The 20,538-nt window shown below is 39.1% G+C and overlaps 2 protein-coding genes across 2 annotated transcripts in view; one reads left to right on the top strand and one right to left on the bottom strand.

Moving 5' to 3' along the window:
* Positions 1-6,899: 6,899 nt before the first annotated feature.
* LOC126376400 (ataxin-2-like protein) overlaps positions 6,900-20,538 on the bottom strand; it is a 54,326-nt gene continuing 40,687 nt past the window's right edge. Inside the window, exons 14-21 of the mRNA XM_050023727.1 lie at positions 19,334-19,439; positions 18,470-18,559; positions 16,636-16,710; positions 12,557-12,662; positions 12,111-12,238; positions 10,929-11,162; positions 10,464-10,586; positions 6,900-9,407 (exon numbers count right to left, since the gene is read on the bottom strand). Of these exons, the coding sequence (XP_049879684.1) occupies positions 9,342-9,407; positions 10,464-10,586; positions 10,929-11,162; positions 12,111-12,238; positions 12,557-12,662; positions 16,636-16,710; positions 18,470-18,559; positions 19,334-19,439 (928 nt within the window). The 3' untranslated portion in view covers positions 6,900-9,341. The remainder of the gene's footprint in view (positions 9,408-10,463; positions 10,587-10,928; positions 11,163-12,110; positions 12,239-12,556; positions 12,663-16,635; positions 16,711-18,469; positions 18,560-19,333; positions 19,440-20,538) is intronic.
* Positions 14,034-15,800, top strand: LOC126376286 (retinol dehydrogenase 14-like). The gene has a single exon (XM_050023603.1). It carries the CDS (start codon positions 14,264-14,266, stop codon positions 15,206-15,208), a length of 945 nt encoding a protein of 314 aa, XP_049879560.1. The 5' UTR covers positions 14,034-14,263; the 3' UTR covers positions 15,209-15,800.

Genomic DNA, 20,538 nt, shown 5'->3' with positions numbered 1-20,538 from the left:
CCACTGGCGTCTCATGCTAACCTTCCCAAGCAGACTGCATCAAGCGTATCATACAAGTTACAATCTAACACTTTACTCTCAACGTTTTCTCCTATAAAACCCAATTTTTACATAACCTCATTTTATTTTCCATACGTTTCCCTTTACTTCAGTCTTTACATATTTATACATCCGTGGACTATGCTACCGAAAACCTTGCGCTAATATAATGGTCGTACAATTGACTGGAGACATCACGAGTGGCGGCGGCAAGGAAGTACGCAGTATAGCTTGTTTGGTAGCATAGTCCATGTTCACAAGTTTGTTGGTTACACATCTCACATCCTAGCAAGGATCACATACACATCTATAAGGCATTTTTTATACATAGTATTCAATCACCGACCGACGGATGATATATATTTACATTCAAACGAGTGCCTTTTCGAGGTACAAAATATATGAAAGCTGCACAAAACTAAGACATCAATTTGTGTTAAGCACATCTGATTCCGATGTTGTCGTCTCATGATTTACGTTAAAGGCACAAGAAGTTTCGTATGAATTCGAAGTCTGTGTCTATTTCACAACTATATTGGGACCGGTGTTCAATAATCATCTTTGCTTTATTTTTATACAATTTTAACAACACGCCAGTCATCTGAGCGGGCGATAGTTCACAATTAAAATTCACAACTTTCCATACAAGATGGCGTTAATTAACAGACACTGATTTCGCCAGTTGCTTGTATGGGAAATATCATCTCCTCGATTAGTTCATGTCACAGCATGAACGTTTTGGTTTTAATACAAATTCAGTACGTCACCTAAATGCTACTGCGGAACAGTGTGCGTAAGCGATGGTTCTTCTTCATACAAAACGTACATCACCGTATGTACGATCGCTACCCTAGCAACATCGTTGAACGCGGGACCTTCGTTTAAACACGAACGAATCTTGTACAAAAATTTATCCACAACCGTTTTTGCGAACCGGTCAAGAAACTTCGCGACTTCGTAACGACTAAGATAATGAAAATAAAGAAGTCACAAAAATATTAAAAGTAAACAAACATGAATTCACTCGCTCAACACTAGAGGGCGCGTCACAGGAGCCGTTGTGACGCGTCGCATCATATCGATATAATAAATGTTTTATATCTATTTATATGGCGCACAACAGGCAACACACGCACATAGAATTTCTCATATCTTACTCTCTTTGCAACAAACGTACGCGCTGACGCTCTCACGCGATCATAAAATTTAAATCAAAACAAAGTGAGAAAAAAATAAAACAATAATATTAAACTCGGACCGGTACCACGTTCTCAAAAGGAGAATCTACTCTAAGCCGTCACGAACGTGGTACGGGTCTTAGGCCCTTTCCAAAACTTTTTTTTGTGATTTTTGTGTGTTAACGTTTTCATACAATCGAAAATCTTATTATATCACAAATTATACACGAATAGAAGCCGTTTATTCGGGAAAGGACTCGAAGTTTTCCGTCTACATATCTATATACATATTTACAACTATACTATGTTATCCATGGACTTAGCGAAGAACTATAAGTATTTGTTTTAGCTGTTTGTAGTTACTTTAATTGTAAATATGTCTATTGTATATCTAGATTTATTAATATCTATAAATTATCCTGAGTAAATACGTTGTCGGAACGAACTTATATTACAAAATTTCCGATTTTTTTGTAAATGTATATTACTTGCTACGTGTTTGAAAATCATAATGGGAAGGAATAACATGTCGCCGTAAAAATTAAACTATTGAATACATAAAGTGCCTGCTTATATGATTTTTATTCTCATTTTTGTACACAGAATGTTTCTAAAGTAATATAATCTGTAACAGAAATACCAATAATCAAGAATTTTGTATTCAAAAATATGTTTCTAATGTACAGAACCAGCTGTATATATTTCTTGATAGTACGTATGTACTTTTGAAAATGATCAATTATTATCCGTAATAAACATAATGTAGCAAATGTCGTACAACCATAATTATACACTTCTCATAAAAAAAAAAATTAAACATCTCGTAAATTTATGCTTCGTAAGAAATATCAGAAAAATATTTAATGGGTATAAAAAAAAATATTTAATTTTACAGTGGGTATTATAAGTATTTTCATTCTTAATGTTCCAAATTTAAGTAATCTCGCGTTTTGTTGAACAGAATATTGGAAGCGTGTCGCGTTTTTTTGATGAGAAGTGTATAAAATAAAAGAATCACGTCTTGTTTATGTTGTACTTAAGTAACATTCTGTGCAAACTAGTCACGGGTCACGCGAAACATTAATTTATCGCTGTTATTAATTGAGGTCCAATCGTCTATACACCATGGACTGAGCTCGTTTTAACAAGATATCTTCAGTTAAGCCACATAATAATCTTATAAATTTCTAATGAGTACTTTTATAAAACAGACCATCGCGTCGTTAACTGCATATTATTATTTCGCATTGAACTGTGAGTTATATGTTGAGATATGTAAAATATGATAACTAAAGTTTGTATTGTTTTAGAAATTGAAATAATTATTTATATGTGATGTTCTGTAGTGGATCTGGTTATATATAATACGCAAATATCTTTAGAAACATAGTTAACACTGTAACTGTGAGGTAGTTATTGGGTAATCCGCAAAGATTTATAATATATCGGCAAATTGTGTACTACATTAGATATTTATAAGATTATCTGGCATATTGACTTTTAACAGTATACACGACAAAGTATACCACTCAACTTTGTAACGAAAGTACAAAAGTGGTTACTTAAAACTATGCAAAAAGTTGTTTTATATAATATTTTCAATGTGAGCTCTGTCTTTTCAAAACCTCTTAGGACGCTAATAATCTGTACATTCGTCAAAAGCGCAAATTATGAAATTTATAATAGCGATTGAAATATATAACGTTCCGATATTTAACGTTTTCTGTACTCTATATCAACTAGTTTTTATAAATAAAGAACTTATACATAATATTGATCGGGTCGTGCTAAATATTATCGTCGGGAAATCATTGTGATTTTGAAATATTTAGTTCTTTTTGGGGGCGATAACATTTTTGAACGAAAAAGCTTCCATTTACTAAAGAAAGTTTTATTTAATGTAACGCCATATAAAAGAATGGAAACAATAAATAATGAATACTATGCTTGTCGAGTTTAAATGAAACAGTTCATTTGCATAATTTAAAAGAAAATCGCAATTACCTTCCATTCATGTTGAAATTGTACAATCTTTAGTAACTTGGAAGCCAAAATTTACAAAACAACAATCTATTATGGAATTAATGGACGTTATTTTTAATAGTTCCTAGTACTTTAACTTGTTTCACGCTTAAATACGGTAGCAACCAACAATTGCATATTTTTCACAACACTGTAGATGTAAACGCGTATTTAAAACTCCATATTAGATTTCTGGTTTGACAAATCTTACGGACTCGTTCCCTAGCCTATATTATTCAATTTGTTTTATTGTCAATCTAATAGCCATGTTGGGCGATATAATTCCTTCGAACCGCGTGTATAACTGATTTTAAGGCAGTAGGAAATAAATAGTACCCTAATATAAATTGATAACGTTCCAAAATTAGACAACATTTAGCAAACAAAAGTACATTTAGCTGAATAAAAAGTGAAAGTCAAAGTCCATAGATAATAATGCGAAATAAATAGAATCGTGAACACGGCAGTAGAACATCTAGAAGGATAATTTCTTTTTGTGATTTATGATCCCAGCAATGTTGTGGCAGCGGGACGTATATAGATTGTTTATATCTATGTCATGTAATTAATGTTACCAAATATGAGTCGAGCTTCAAAAATCACGCTATCTGCAATGAACAAACTTTATTATAGATTCGTCAGACATACATGTCATTTTTTATAAATGTCTACTATAAGAATATGATGCATTTGTCAAATGTCTTGATTTATTAAATTATTCCTTTTAAAAAGCACTTTCGGTTACTTGAAATACGCTTTAAAATCCGGCTATGATATTCGCCATTTTGAATTATCTTAGTTTCGTCATAGCTTCTGGAAGTTTATCGTTATTAAAAAAAGCATAACGTCTAATGCCGTGTTCACATGACACCATAAAATGCCACCCCATAAAATAAAACATCAACTTTAATGAAAGACCGACAACCCTTGAAACAATAATGTAATATATTTCTTCTCGTATAAAATATTACTTGATGTCAGAGTTTTTTATTAAGAGACACGATTTTCGAGAGCCGTTTCAGGGTAGTCGCGTGAATTGTCTCCTGAACAATGACAACTCGAAGACAACTAAAGTTGATTTATAAGGTAACTCGAAGTTGGAAAAGTCACCGAGCAAATAACCAGTAGAGAAGTTAGCAAAAAAGCTTCAAGTATTGAAAATCCACATGACGAGTCCAATGTCAGCTTTTTTTTTTTAAATGTTCTATTTTTCTTCCCGCTTATTTGAATAACGGAATTGCCGTAATGCCCCCTTTTCAAAAAAGGAACGGTCACGAGCATTATACACTTTGGTACCATGTCTCATTAACTTTTTTGACAAAATTGAACTGTAAGTCTCACTACATGTCAAATATGTTAGTGCGACAGAGTCCTAAAGTGGGTACATTATATAATCATGACTGAACAAGGCACTTTCTGTGCAGGTGTAGTATAAAGTTCGCTAAGCTTGTCGTAATTAGTTGTTGAAAGGTATGACATTGGACTTAATTTGATAGTAATAAAACTTTTCTTGCATGTATTGTAAGTGAAGGAAAGCACTAATTTAAGAACTCTCTCTTTATATTCAAGAGCTGCGCTCTTTCGGTGGAGTAATCGCCATTCGTCTTTTCTCTTCGCCAAATCCTTCACCTACTGATACGACACGACCTGCACCTTCTCTTTTGTTTCATAAATGTTCTCCTAGGTCTACCCCTTCCTCTATCCTTCAATTTTTCCTTTTATGATGTTCATTATAAATGAATCGTGTCGTATCAGGTGGCCAAATTAAGAACTGACAAACTAAATTTGTGTTAAGTTTTTGTCTGTTCGAACAGACATCATTATGTACAGGCAAAATCACCGTGGTTATAAGAAAGTGATCGCCCTAGACACTCTACTGGTTATATTCTCTGTGGAAAAAGTATCAGAGCGAGAAAGGCAACTTTACAACAATCAATCTATGGGGTGGTTTGTTATAATAGTGTAACAATTCGATATTATCCTAGTAGATATCCACTTAAGATTTTCGCACGAGAGTAACGGAGGGTATTCGTAACACTAACGTAGCACTAAATAAATACGATAGACGACGGCCATTTCGCAATGGCGTCGACTATGGAAAACGAAAACAAAAGGGCAGACCGGAGTTGTAAGAATTTTGACATGTTTTGTGCAAATAAATATAAGATATTAAGAAAAATAAATACGTATTTCGACAAGATGAGTTTTTGAAAAAAAGATTTGATGTTTTGTAACAGTATTTAATCATCCATTCATTCAGTAACCTATCGTTTTTGATAGGTTTGTGCTTTTACAATTTTAAACATTGACATAATTATTTTCTAAAAACCATTAGTACTTATTTCAATGTTTTGATAAAACTTCTTTAAACCAATCTGAAAAGCTACATAGCTCACTTTTCCAAAGGATGAAAAAGTATATCGATAAAACTTTGCGTTGCAATGCATTCGTATTCCCAACGAAAAATACTCACAAGTGATCTAAATCAAGAAACATTTACCAATCATTGGAACAAAACAAAAACTATTCTAACATTTTTTTTTCGTTTTCTGTAATTCTGCTCAAGGAATGTCCAAAGTATCCAGACGAGCAGTTTAAGATAACTCATTGGTGCAAGTCCAGTATCAGGGTTCGACGATTCGATTTTCGACGTTGTTTTATCGTTTCGTCCTTAAGTAATAAATTAAGTCATCTGTTTGATCTTAGTACGCTCCACCAACCTGCAGTGGATAACCTGTGGTGGAGTAATGTTCCTTCTCCATATCATTTCCAAAGTGGCTTTTGTGGGACGTATCTAAGGCTACTAATAATCATGATTGCAGTCAAAATTCTTACATCACCCGCCGATCAAAAATAAAATTAAAAGTAAGGAAGTTATTTATCTACCTATTATACAGCGCTGCCGCGACAAAGAGTTTGATGTCGTCGCAGACAGACCGCTCATTCGATGACTATACTTACACACGAAAACATATCCATACACAACTTTTATTTTATATTATCTTTGCCCCGCCGTGCTAAGCGAACCTTAGTAAAATATTATTACATTTTAAACAGTAGGTTTTCCAACTTTTAAATGGCAACACTGAACATCGATTTACATTTTAAAATATGACGATTGTTATTCAAAATCTGTAACCGCGATTGATGTGCCATATTGGAATCGTCACAGCTTGTAGTCAATGTTGCCATATTAAAAATTACTAAGATAATCACATGAGATGTTTAACGATTAATTAACATTAATTATTGCAGTATACATATTGCCCAGTCAAGTCTTTGAAATACAATTGATATTTTCATCGTAAGAGTACTTAAGGGACTTTTGAGGTCAAAATGTCTGAATAAACAGTGTTAAAGTTAAATGTTGGCCAAGTACGGTCACGAGCATTAATATGTATACACTTTGGTACCATGTCACATTAACTTTTTTGACAAATTGAACTGTATGTCACTAAATTTCAAATATGTTAGTGCGACAGAGTCCTAACTGGGTACATTATATTGCTCATGACTGTACATAACTCGGACAGTAGTTGAACTACATAAAACGCACAGAGAGAAAGCATAATCGCGCTTGGTATATCCTAACATTTTACTTATTAAAGCAGTCTTTCTATCCGACAATTTCCAAGACTGCAGGCTTGTTTAACCACTATCTGCTGGATAAGTTCTGGATAGATTACCAAACTAAATGAAACACGCTGTACAGAACATATAATGAGTTTTTCGACATCAAAAGTACATGTATAAACGATAGAGCTACATATATTATATAAAGATATATAGCTGATTGACAAACCGGGCCACGTTCTTGTAACTAAAGAATTTGCAACGTAACGAGATATATTCAAACTTTGCTTTTGGCTTTTGTAGACGCACTTGGGTGTTATGTATATATTTGCTGTATAATTTAAACTGCTTCGTACAAAAGTGATTCTGATTAACACAACAGAATGCATTTCAAAGCTATACGCTCCGTGAGTTAAAGTAAAATACGCTAAATATTTATTTAAACAAACGCACAAGAAAACATATCCATTCATATACTCGTAAAATATATCTATTTGAGCACTTCAGCATGTGGCAGTGATGAATACAAGGCAAGAGCGTATACGATTGAAAAATAAGAAAACTGTTAAGAAATTATAGGCATTAATTATGGAGAATTTATATTTTTTCGGATGAAATAAAGAGGGTCTTTTAAGTATTAATTAATACATAGCAATTAAGCCGTTGGTCCCGGCTGCATTAGCAGTCGTTAATAACCATCAAATCCGCACTAGGCCCGCGTGATGGTTTAAGGCCCGATCTCCCTATCCATCCATAGGGAAGGCCCGTGCCCCAGCAGTGGGGACGTTAATGGGCCGATGATGATGATGATGACATAGCAAACAAGTTTTTTTGAATTGAATGAATGACAAATGTGAAATAAATCACTTATATGGAGCTCTATCTTTATACAAATATTACAAGTTTATTCACAATACAATTGGATTTCAAATAAATCAAACACGCTCAAAATAAAATTGAACGATTTAAATAAGTTAGATTTATAGAAATAGAACTAGATATATTTAAAATTCAACGTATTGAGAATAAACTATTAAGAAACAATATGATAATTTTCATCAGACTAATAACTTTGCAAACAACTTGATGATAATGTTTTGTTTATTTGTGATGTATATGAACAGATAGATAATTAAAAAACGTATTATTGTATCGCTTTGTTTCTTGACGTCATAAAATTGTCAAAGAAAATATTAAGTTTCTCTAAGCATGGTGCTTTGAAATTAAAATTATCATTGCAAAAATATCAGTTTGAAAATCCATCGTATTTCATCTTCAGACTTAAAGTACTCTTTGTTTATGCACCATTGATAAACCCCTGGCAATTTTCCTCTTTATCGCCTAATCATAACGGCCAGGCGAAAGTTAGGAGACAGTATATTCATTATTATAACATTTTTAGAACATAACTATTAGAAATTATATAATTCGTTTGTGTATATACTAGTTATACCAACTAAGGGGTGTAAATCAGTATTTATCGCGATCCAAAACAGGCACTTTTGAAAACAAAAATGCAGTTTCTAACGTCTAAAATACACAATGTCATCATAAGGTTACCTACTCGATTTATTGATAACAGATTTACCTTTACGAAAGTCTTATTATTTCGTTTATTAGCTAAGAGTTTCGCAGTTCTACATGATCGATATATATACATGCGATTCCGTGATTTACTTTGCTAATTTGTAGTAAACACGTTTTTGATAAAATCACATTATAAACAGATCATTTTACATTGTAAATCATTATACTTATAATGTCCATTACATTTTATAAATGAGGGTAAAGTATCGTCTAATTCAGTTTACTTTTAATGTCAATCATATTTTAAGATCGCTATAAATGCTAATCGACTTAAACTTAGTATTACTATTAGGCCTTGCGCATATATTAGTCTTGAATCTTTAAGACTTCTCTTTCTTTCGTGTGCGAACTAAAAGAGAGGTCTGAAAGTTTAAGGTTCACCACAGACTTGAGGTGCGTGGGTGGTTCTTTGTCTAAATCGCTTCGCGTTCAAATTGAGTCGTATAACCGAGTGAAATACCTTCAGCGATTTTCGCTTCCAGGGCCAAGTATTATATGCTTTAATCGCACCTAGCAGTTGGTTACAGTATGTTATATTCAACTACTGTGCTAGGATTTGTACCTGCTCGGTACACGATAGTGATAGAAATTACATCACTGATATGTTATTGACTCTACCGTCAATACGGACAGATCAACGCAAAAACCTTCCGCCCTCGTTTACCACCATATTATGTCTTATGAGACACTTTTACATCAAACCTGACGTTGCAACCCCAAGTCTACGTGGTGTTTATGCGCATGCGGTGTTTGTTATAAATAATGTAGCGGTGTGCGTTACTGCGGGTGCGCCTAGCACGGCGGGCGCGTGTAGAGTGGCGGGCGCGTGTGTGTGTGGTGGCGCGGGCGCGGCACGTGCGGGATACGCGGCACGTGGGGGGCGCGCGGCACGTGCGGGGCGCGCGGCACGTGCGGGACGCGCGGCACGTGCGGCGGCGGGCGTTACGGGTGCCCGGCGCTGTGCACGGGCGGCGCGGCGGCGCCCGCGTGCGGCGGCAGCAGCACCTGCTGGAGGCACGCACTACGCTTTGTCATGCTGACTACGCGAACACGTCACGCCTAGACCGACTCACGCGACTTTAAAAATCTATAATTTAAATGCGTCCAAACCATCGCTTCGACGCTTTACAGGTACGGTATAACTTAGCTAACACTTTCACTGTTAGAGTCACTAACTCGGTGAAGGACTTGATATAGTTATAAAAAAACCTGCCTTTCATCGATCGCCGAACGAAACTGACATTGTTCTGTGAACGCTCGGGGAGGAAGGAATCGCTTTAAGTGTAGGTTTAAAATCTGCCGTCATTAAATTAAATAAAGATAGGTTACTGGTACCCTTACATAGCAGACGTCTGAGAAATGCACACTAATATTTCATAAATTATTAAAAAAATAATAATAGACGTCTGAAGACTTTATACACACAAGATAGATAGGTTACTTTATAAGTTTCAAATTGATACATACAGATAGGTACTTTGGTAGATTTTACGAAAGACTTTTTAACAACATTACTAACATACGGGTCCAATTACCAGTACCTTCTTTCTTTGAAGTTTGTTAAAATACATTGATACACAAAAAAAATACAGTTTAAAATTTAAAACCGGTTTTTTCCTTAAAACGCGTTTCTCTTTTTGAAACTAGTTTTAACTAAGGGCCTCTGGTAAAACTATGAATTAAAATATACCCATAATAGGTTAACTTTTGTTTACGAAATCGTTTAGGTTAGTATTCCGATGACAGGAGCGCACGTGCCGAGCGAGCGAAGCGAGCGTGCCACCGCAGCGACTGGCGAGTGCCGGACTCAAATACAAATTTTAACAAAGGCACAATAGTAAAAGCTAGTTTTAACTAGGGAAAACGCGTTATCACTAAAAACGGGTTTTGAACGTAACAGATACAAAAAGATGGGTTAGTATAGTCAGCTGTTGGTCCTTCCCCCCCTCTGGTCCCGCGCTAGTCAGATCGCTTGCGTCATCAGGTATCACTAGTCACTATGTCACTCATAAGTGGTCACTAGTACTCGTTGTAGGGCTTGTATAGGTAGTTGGGCGTGGTTACCTGAATGGGGTGCGGGTGTGAGGTGGGCGGGCTGGCGGTGGGCGGCGCGTGGTTCAGGTACGTCACGTGGTGATGGTGGTGGTGGTGCCCGCCCGAGCCCGGGCCCATCAGGGGGCACAGCACCTGCGGGGAGGCAATGTCGGTTAATTACGATACGAATAATGTGGCTCTAAAACACATAATGCCGGAAATTTACCGCGTCATCAACAATATGAAACTTCTGATATTTCGACACTGTTGCAAATGCCATAATAACTGGCAACCGGGATGAGTTATGAAATTGGAATGGAGTAGATAGATCGATAATTTTCTAACAGCAAATGTATGTCTACCCTCCTTTTTAGCTTTTATTCCAGATTTAACCCGGTATAATGTGTCAATGATTATAATAACCACGTAAACCTCAAACAATGTACGAATAATGTGTAAAAAAATCACTTTTTTAATAATTAGTTATGTGGGTACCTGGAAGGGTGGCTGCTGGTAGTGGTGGTGCGGGTGCGGGTGCGGATGCGGGTGCGGGTGCGGCGTGTGCGCGGGCGAGGGCGGCGGGTAGAGCGCGGGGGACGCGGCGGCGGGGGACGGCGCGGGCGCCGGCGCGTAGCCCGCCACCTCGCCGCCCGCGCCCACCGCGCCGCCCACGCCACCCACGCCGCCCACGCCGCCCACGCCGCCCACGCCGCCGTGGTACATGCGCACCTGCAATTACATTTTGGGTAAGCTTCGGGCTATGTTCCTTTAAAAAGATACATGGTACGGCCTTTTAAAAAAAATGTTCCGTAGCCGACTACTTTTAAATAATGTTAAACTGCAAAATAAAGAAAGTAATACAAACATCAGACTTCAAACATACACAACATTACAATTAAGAAACAATGATGCTGGGAGACCTTCGGGCCGCTTGAAAACTAGCATATACCTTGGGTCCGTTACCACAAACACGTCCAATGACGCAGCGTAGTGGGATATGCTTCGTACCCCCTCCGGTGGATTGAAAAGAGGCCTGCGCTCAGCAAGTGGGTACAAGCTGTATAGGTCACGCTCCAGACACTCCATACAAAAATCTCATATTCTTGCCATGCGTGCCTAACGCGTACGAACGAGAGAGAAACACTACGCGCGCTCTCCCTTACTCCTTGGCGGCGTACGCCCATTTAAGACTAAAGTAAGACAGAAGGGGTGAGGTTAACCCCCGATACTAATTGTGGGGCGACGTTACCGTTCAATACGTAGTAAACTATCTTCTTGAAGATCTTGACGCCAAACGCCAGATCCGAAAAACTTTACCCAAGTCCTCCTTCCACTACACATATAACTCAAGTGGGACTCTCCTTTGTGCTTCTTGCAACAGGACTTTCAAAACTAGATTTGGTTTAGCTAGTCACGCCCGCGCCCAGGCTAAGGGTGTCGCCCTCGACGGATACGTCTGGGAGGACATCATCATCATCAAACTATTTACTTTTGATCCTATTATCCTCTGTTGGGATATAGGGCTTGAACAACAGATTTGTAATCCTCGCGATCTTTTACAGTCAGCTTGCTCCCAGGACATGCAGAGTTTTTAGTTCTCAGTCAAGCGAGGGTCGACAGATCTCCTTGGGCTGTTCCATCCCGTATGTATTTAATGTATGGTTGTGGTATAGTTACCATGTGCTGGTACTGTATGGTGGGCTGCGGCGGCGGGTGCGGGTGCGGGTAGGGCATGAACTGCTGCATGGGCGCCGGCGCCAGCTGCAGCGGCTGCCCCGTCGCCGCCGCCACCTGCACGCCTGGTACTGGCGGACATATACCTCGTTATACACACTGCCATAACATTACAGTCTACAGAATTATTAATGTCAAGCTTTAAAATAATAAACATATGTAGTCGTGTAAGTTAGGAATTAGCGCAGTAATGAAGCAATGACATAAGAAAGTTCTGTGTGGGACTTTTTAATGTCAATTAGAGAAATTTTCAAAGAAAAAAAAAATATTTGAGATTGTTTATTTTATGCTTAATATGTAATCTACGCATAATTTGATCTTAAAATTGAATACACTATTACACAGGAGAGCACTGAACCAGTGCGAGTGTGTGCCAGTATGAATGTTACCTTTCCTGGAGGCGTAGGGCCGCGGCGGCTGCGCAGGCAGCGGGCCGTGCTGGCCCGCGCCGCCCGCCACGCCGGCGCCGCCGCCCAGCGCCGCGCCGTACGCCAACTGCACATACATTACACCGTTAGTTTACCTCATATGGGTTCTGGGGCGTTAAATAGGCCACGTCCAAGCAACCCATCTAAATTCAATATGGCCTTTTTAGCCCCCCTAGTTTTAGGAGGTTTACCCCGCAAAGCGCTAGGTAATATAAAAGTGATTAGAGATGTTTTGCCTTGTAGGTTATAATGCACAAGACGACCTTTTAATGTACTATGGGAGAGCTCCCGTGCGTCGTAAAGTTTGGAGTGGAGTGCAAAGTTGAAGTATGTTACGTACGTTTCGCGCTCACATCGCCCTTCCAACCTTTTTTTTACTCCGTTGTGAAAACCACGTAAGAGCTTTTATGAGAAATAGACTTGAATATTCTCAGGTTACCATACAAGTTGTTTATCAATCAGACATTTACAAACACAAAGCTTCGAAACCCCTGCTAAAATACCAATAGCTATAGCAACACGGATGATCAAAGTTAAAACATACGCCAGATACGATAACGCCGCGTGGATAACATTTTATCATGCCAGTTGCACATGTCGAGCGATATGTTATCTCGCGGATAATAGTTTATCCTCTGTTGTTGTACATAAAAAATGTATTGGAATTTATGAGATTTGCATAAATTGTTTATAGAAGCCGGATGTTTTATAATTTTTTTTTTTATATATTGTTTACAATATAACTTAACCCTGTTTAGTCGATGTACACGATATTATTATATGCCAGAAATATGATTCCTTGTGGAAGTATGCGGTCCTATATTCTTAGGTTAAAAAGAGAAGTTTGTTATAACAATTATAATTAACTAGCTTTTTCCCGCTAATTCCCGTTCCCGTGGGAATTCCGGTAATTCCTTTCTTAGTGCACCTCTACGGTACCTAAGCTACGTCCCTTCCAAATTTCAAGTGCCTACGTTTAGCCGTTTAGGCTGTGCGTTGATATGTCAGTCAGTCAGTTTCTCCTTTTATATATTTAGATATATTACTTTTTTGTCAATTACGACTTGTTTTGTCATAAGCTCTTTTACTTCATAAAATTGTTGTTGCAGTAGCCAAGACTTCAGTCTAGTTTTAAAGGTTGCAGGAGAATATTCTAATCAAATGGTGTTGGTTTAACAGAAAGCTCAGGTGAAGCGTTCTCAGTTCATTTAGCAATGATTGTACATTTTATTGGCTCAGTTGGGAAAAGTAAGCTTATATTAATAAAATGTATGTCAGTAGACATTCCATTTATCAATTAAAATTCTTATGATTTGCTTGTTATGTAAAGCATGACTGATAAGGTAGACTTGTAAAGTCCAGACAGACGTAAGGACAAACAAAGTTAATAGCTTCAGTTAGCACACGTGATTTGACCTTTAACCACATTCTAGTAATCAATCAAGAGATACGCTAACAGTCACATTGGACGTTCGAAACTGATACACGTCTTTGGTAGTCAGTGATTTTAATATTATTTAATCATATTGATTATATTGTAAATTATCTTTGAAAAATTGTGATATCTCGCTACTAAGTTCAACATTTTTCTCATGAATACAGTGCTAAAAATTTGACCACCTGTGTTAAAGCTTATCAAGTGAAGTTAGGTAAATAAATACACAAAAAATGTGGATTTTCGTGACGATTTTCTGGATTTTAGTAACTCTTCTACTAATCAAGATATCCAATAGACTCTCTACGGGCAAATGTTACGCTGACACAGTGATGAGTGGGAAGGTTGTCATAGTAACAGGTGCGAATAGTGGTATAGGATATGCTACCTCCATGGAGCTTGCTCGCCGAGGAGCTAAGGTGATTTTAGCTTGTAGAGACGACAGCAAAGGTTACGCAGCCGAAAAATCCATAAGGAAAATAACGAAAAATCCTTCAGTAAGATACCAACATCTCGACCTAAGTTCCTTTGCGTCTATAAGGAAATTCGTAGAAGATTTCAAAAATGCTGAGGCTAAATTGGACGTGCTGATTAACAACGCTGGAGCAAGTGGTATGGGCAGTTGGAAGACTAAAGATGGGGTTATCAGGGACATGCAAGTGAACCATTTCGGCCCGTTCCTCCTTACGTTACTTCTCGTGCCGATTTTGAAGAAGTCAGCACCAAGCCGCGTGATAAATATGTCGTCGTTTTTGCATAAATTCGGCACCATTAACAAGATAAACGAAGAAGGAGTTTACGGATACTTGAGAACATTTTGCAACAGTAAATTGTGCAATGTTCTCTTTAGCAACGAACTGGCGAGAAGACTAGAAGGCACAGGTGTGGTTGTGAACAGCCTAAACCCTGGGCAGGTTAATACATCTCTGTATAAAGCTACTATTATAGAGAAGTTGAGATGTCTTGTGCTTTATACGTTCTTCAAGAGTCCAGCGGAGGGAGCTCAAACGTCGATCTACTTGGCTGTGTCTGACGAGTGTGACCAAGTGAGTGGGAGGTACTTCGAAGACTGTGCTGAGAGAGATATGTCTTGGAAAGCGGAAGACCGCGACTTGTGCGAAAAATTGTGGGGGATATCTGAGGAACTCGTTGGGTTAAGACAGGACGAGAGGGTTTAGGTAGATATAATGTAACAATATGAATTATGTTATAAAATGTTCATCAATTTGTGAAGTTTTAAGTGAATTTTCCATCAACTCGCAGTGAAAATTTGTGGATATGCTATGAACTTACATGGTTGGCCCCACCTTTTGGGGACCAAATACTCCTCTATGTTTTACAATAATATATATTAATGATACCAAATCAATTGTCTATTTAAACAGGAAATATTTCGTGTAAATACAATGTAAAAGTGAAAATGTATAAGTTATTAAGAACACCTTAAAGCTAAACACTCAAAACGACAGATATTAGCCAAACCACTGCAAACAAACGTATTAGTGACAAAATTGAATCGCATCATAATATATAGATATACGAAGACGCTTTGTTAACATTGTGTGCCTCTTTTTGTGGAGCAGCGTGGTGGAGTATGCTCCATACTCCCTCCGATTGATTGAGAGAAGGCCTAGGCCCAGCAGTGGAACGTATATAGACTATTTATAACTTATGTTTTTCTATATCTTTGTTACTACCATAGCTGTCTGACAATATTTACTAACAGCTGGGCTGTTATTGGCTTTTTAATCAATAAATTATCATTATTAATTATGACTCTTACTAATCATTGTTAATATATAAAAGTATAAAGCATAATATACCATCACGCCTGTATCCCCGATGGGGTAGGCAGAGGTGTATAGTATGTACACCCGTAGTCCTCGTCAGTTTTTTGTTAATGGTATTATGGAGTATGCTCCGTACCTCCTCCGGTTGATTGAGGGGAAGCCTGTGCCCAGCAGTGGGACGTATATAGGCTGTTTACGTTTTATGTTTATGTATGGTATATTATAGTTAATAAAAAATGGATGTAAATCATCACGACACGCGAACGACAGCATATCAGGCGGTTATATAAGCACCCACACGATATTATTGACCTCCGACACACTGCACGCTTTGAGGTGCTGAGACACGGTACACGATAACATGGGGGACATGGTCACTAAAGTGGTATTTCATCATCCATACATAGTAAAAAAGCAAGTCTGTCTTCTCTCGAGAACCACTGAATGAATTTGCACGCGGTTTTTACTTTTATGACATCATAAGATTTCTCCAAAAATATTAAGTAAATAGAATGATTACTAGCTAGTGGTGGGGTTACGTTATTTTTAATCGCTAGAAACTTTCTTTTTTTTTAAAGACACATCTTCCGCTTTGGGATTTATTAATTATGAGCTTTAAAAGTATAATAATAAAATAATCGTAACCCCTAAGTTAGCTAAAAACAACAAAGTTAAGGCGTGTATCCCTATGTGGGTACGTGTATCCGTATGTGGGCACGTGTATCCCTATGTGGGTACGTGTATCCGTATGTGGGCACGTGTATCCCTATGTGGGTACGTGTATCCGGTCTCAACTCTCGCGTTACCGTGCTCACCGCGTCGGGGCGGTCCCGTTTGTCCACCACGAGTATAGGCGGGGCGTACTGTCGACAGTCGCACCCCATCTCCATCTACATCCACATACATTTATGTTATCAAGAATAAGGGCTAATAATGGCCCCGATTCCTGCAGACACCTAATTTTACTTTAAGTTATACCTGTCCCTGTCCTTTGTTTGGTAAGGACTTTTCAGGCTTGAATCACCTGATTGTCCGAAAAAGTAAGATGATTCCGTGTTTCGGAGGGCACCTTAAGCCGTTGGTCCCGGCTATTAGCCGTAAAAACACCTCCACCAACGCAGCAGCGTATGCTCCATACCCCCTCCGGTTGATTGAGGGGAGGCTTGTGCCCAGCAGTGGGACGTATATAGGCTGTTTATGTTATGTATGTTATTACCTGTCATTTTCTTATCCGCCGAAAAAGAAAGGGACGGATGATTGACAGCTCTTAATTTTAAGAAGAATGAGTAAATGAATGAATAACCCGGGCGGAAATCAAAAAGTGTCTCGCTGGTATGCAAACCGTTTGACGTGTGCTGTCAACTTAATTCTGTCGGATTATTAGCCAATGTAATTTTTTTATTAATATGAAACAACATATTTGTGCTTAAAAGTAACGTGTGTTTCATAAATTTTATGCGTGTCGATTACCCGTCCCTTTCCTTTTCGGCGGATAAGAAAATGACAGATATAACTTAAAATAAAATTAGATGATGTCTACACGAATTAGCACCTATGTCACATTTCCAGAATAATTCACACACTTCGGCGAGTGTGCGCAGGAACTTCACGAGTTAATTCCACCCACTCCATTCCAGCTACGGACAACTAGACGTCGGCAGGCATTCCATCCTTATGTTGTGGATATACCACCAATCCGCACCAATGTTTTGTTTCTTCCTTTTTGACGCGAACAGCAAAGGAGTGGAATTGTCTGCCGTCGTCTGTTTTTCCAACTCGTTATAATTTGGGAGTCTTCAAGGCTAGAGTGAATAGGCATTTGCTAGGTAAGCATGATCCTACGTCACCCTAGTCCACATCGTCACTTACCATTAGGTGATATTGTGGACTATATTATTAAAAAAATCATCTCCCTAGCGTTATTCCGTTTTCGCAGGGTCCGCTTATCTAACCTGAAGATTTGACAGGTCCAGTTTTTTACAGAAGCGACTACCTGTCTGACTTAACACCCCCGCGAAGGGAAAACCAGCCCAATACAGGTTAGGTATATGATTCAAAAATATATTAGACGTAAAAACAGAATATATTGGTTGGCAAAGCTCTACTCGTAGTTCTTACGTAGTGTTCAACCAAAGGTCGATTTCTGGCCGAAATTGATTAATCAGTTATCGTTATACAACCTTCGGCTTTACCTCTAAGATATATTTCAATGTGTTTTTTTTTTGCCCGATACCAAAGACTTGGCCGGACACTAAGGCCTCGTTTATGAACACGTGAATTGGGTAGTTTCCTAGGTCAAAGATAAATTATGAAATTCTGATTACTAAATAAAGACAGATTTAAAACTGACGACAAACATTTGACCAGATATGGTGTGGTAATGGGCGACACACCGCCTAACCCCTAGTTCGAGGTAACGTTTAATGATGCCTATAGTATCGATAGCGCATTTAGATTAATCGATAGAAATACTTTTTGTTAGTACTATCGATAATTGGTTCTTACTATTGCAAGAACTAATAATACACAGCAATATTATCGAATAGTATTAATAGGTTGATATAGTTCGATAGCAGTAGTAACGTTATGCGTCTCCATAAACGAGGCCTAAGTAGTGGTGTGTGTGTGTGTGCGTGCGTGTATACGTACGGCGGGGTGCGGGTGCGCGGGCAGGTAGGCGGAGGGCTGCTGCGCGGCCGCCGCCGCCGCCGCCGCGATGTACACCGGCATGGCCTGCACCTGCGGCGGGGACAACCATACGGTAACAACAGCGGCGCGAGACCAACCCTGCTCAGCACCGTAAGCGCCGACTCTTTCTCGCCTCGACATACATCACCTGTCACTCTCTCACAGTACTGCGCAGAGAGAGACAGACGATCTCTGTCGCGGCGAGAAAGTGTCGCGTGCTTACGGTGCTAGGCCCGCTGGCGGGCACAGCCAGACACATACCTTCCTGCAATCCCTCTGTTTTTACGACATCTCCGGAAAGATAAGTAAATGAACGCGTTCTATGTTTCTGTTCATCCCGAATAAAAACTTATTTCATAAACAGGGTGTTAGTGACAACGTACCGAATACTGAGAGGCTGCGCAAAATTCATAACTTGTTTTTTTTTATTATTTTCAATTCCATACTTTTGCGACAACCGGAACTGTAACCTAAAACCTGACAGAGGGCAGCTGTAACTGTCAGTACTATTCAGAGGCGGAGGACAGGAGTCGTACTACTTTGGGCGCCATACCACTTGCGTCAGACAGAGTAATGCGGAGCGGAATGCAAGAGGGAAACCACAGCCCTATTTTTCCCTGAAAAAGCAGCATGGAAAATGCTACACTGACAAGAGCGTCGTTCTTAAATTAATGATGATGATGACTTTTGCGACGGAATAATCTACTTGATATTCATTCAGAATCATGAGCTGATCATCCCCCTTAGTATTTGGTACGATGTCACTAGCACCTTGTGTAATCTTCTTGTGTCGCTGGCAAGTCATGTGACGTGTGTGCAACGTACCATGTGCGGCGGCGGCGGGTGCGGCGCGGGCACGTAGCTGACGCCGGGCCCCATGACGCCCACGCCGCCCAGCACGCCGCCCACGGGCGTGCCCGGCGTGTGCGGCCTGCAACATACCACGCGTTACCACACTTGCAGCGGGCTCGGGGCTGCTGCCCGGTACAGACGGTGAAGATACGACATAAGTTTTATCTAATGTTTCTACTATTAAACAGAATGTATAATTCCGGGGGTATAAAAGTCCACCTAAAAAAGCTATATAGCAAGCAAACGGCCTTCGTGGTCCAGTGGTTGAGCGTTGGGCTCACGATCCGGAGGTCCCGGGTTCGAATCCCGGTGGGGACATATCACAAAAAATCACCTTGTGATCCCTTGTTTGATAAGGACATTACAGGCTGATCACCCGATTGTTCAAAAAAGTAAGATGATCCGTGCTTCGTGCACGTCAAGCCGTTGGTCCCGGTTACTACTTACTGATGTAAGTAAGTAGTCGTTACATGAGTCATGTCAGGGGCCTTTGGCGGCTCAATAGTAACCCTGACACCAGGGTTGATGAGGTAGGTATTCCACCTCACAACCCACACGATAGAAGAAGCATTATTGCAAACGTCAAATTGCAATATTGCTTTTTCGACGGATTGCTTTGATGAGGCCTTTTTAACCCTCTTGGAATGAAGAAGATAGTTATAGTCCGGCAATCTCGTGCGCGACCCTCCTGCGGGGCGACAGACGGTGGCGGGGACGGGGTAGCGCGTCATCATCTTGACATTCTAGAACACGGCTGCACACGTAGAGAAGTGTGCCAGAATAAATCTTGCGATAAGTTGTACTTACTTGTGACGTAATATATGTAGGAGTGAATAAAAAGATAGAACTATTTTATTTTATTTTTATTATTATTCTTGACGACCAATTATTAGGAAAACTAAAATATTAATAGATTGTTTTATTATAAATCAATTTCCATATCGCTTTCATTTTCACTCTCCGTTTGATATTCTTCGTCACTTCTCTTTGATTTCTCCGTGTTTTGCTCATTAATTATTTATGTACAACCTCCTTAAGTTGTCTTGAGATCGCCTCACTCATCCTCAGATATTAATCTCGTGTGCGTCGCCCTCAAAGTAGTACAGATTATCAAGCACGTGTTGCCGCTTCGGCTGCGCGGCCGAGACTGCCGTACTTGACGCGCAGATGCACGCGTT

The sequence above is a fragment of the Pectinophora gossypiella genome, chromosome 20, assembly GCF_024362695.1.
Source record: "Pectinophora gossypiella chromosome 20, ilPecGoss1.1, whole genome shotgun sequence".
Lineage (NCBI taxonomy): Eukaryota > Metazoa > Arthropoda > Insecta > Lepidoptera > Gelechiidae > Pectinophora > Pectinophora gossypiella.
The sequence above is the reverse complement of the archived record's forward strand: the minus strand, read 5'-3'. Positions and strand labels throughout refer to the sequence as shown.

What these genes read in the sequence shown, in the direction of transcription:
- LOC126376286 (XM_050023603.1), top strand. Translation starts at nt 14,264, where the DNA reads ATGTGGATTTTCGTGACGATTTTCTGGATTTTAGTAACTCTTCTACTA.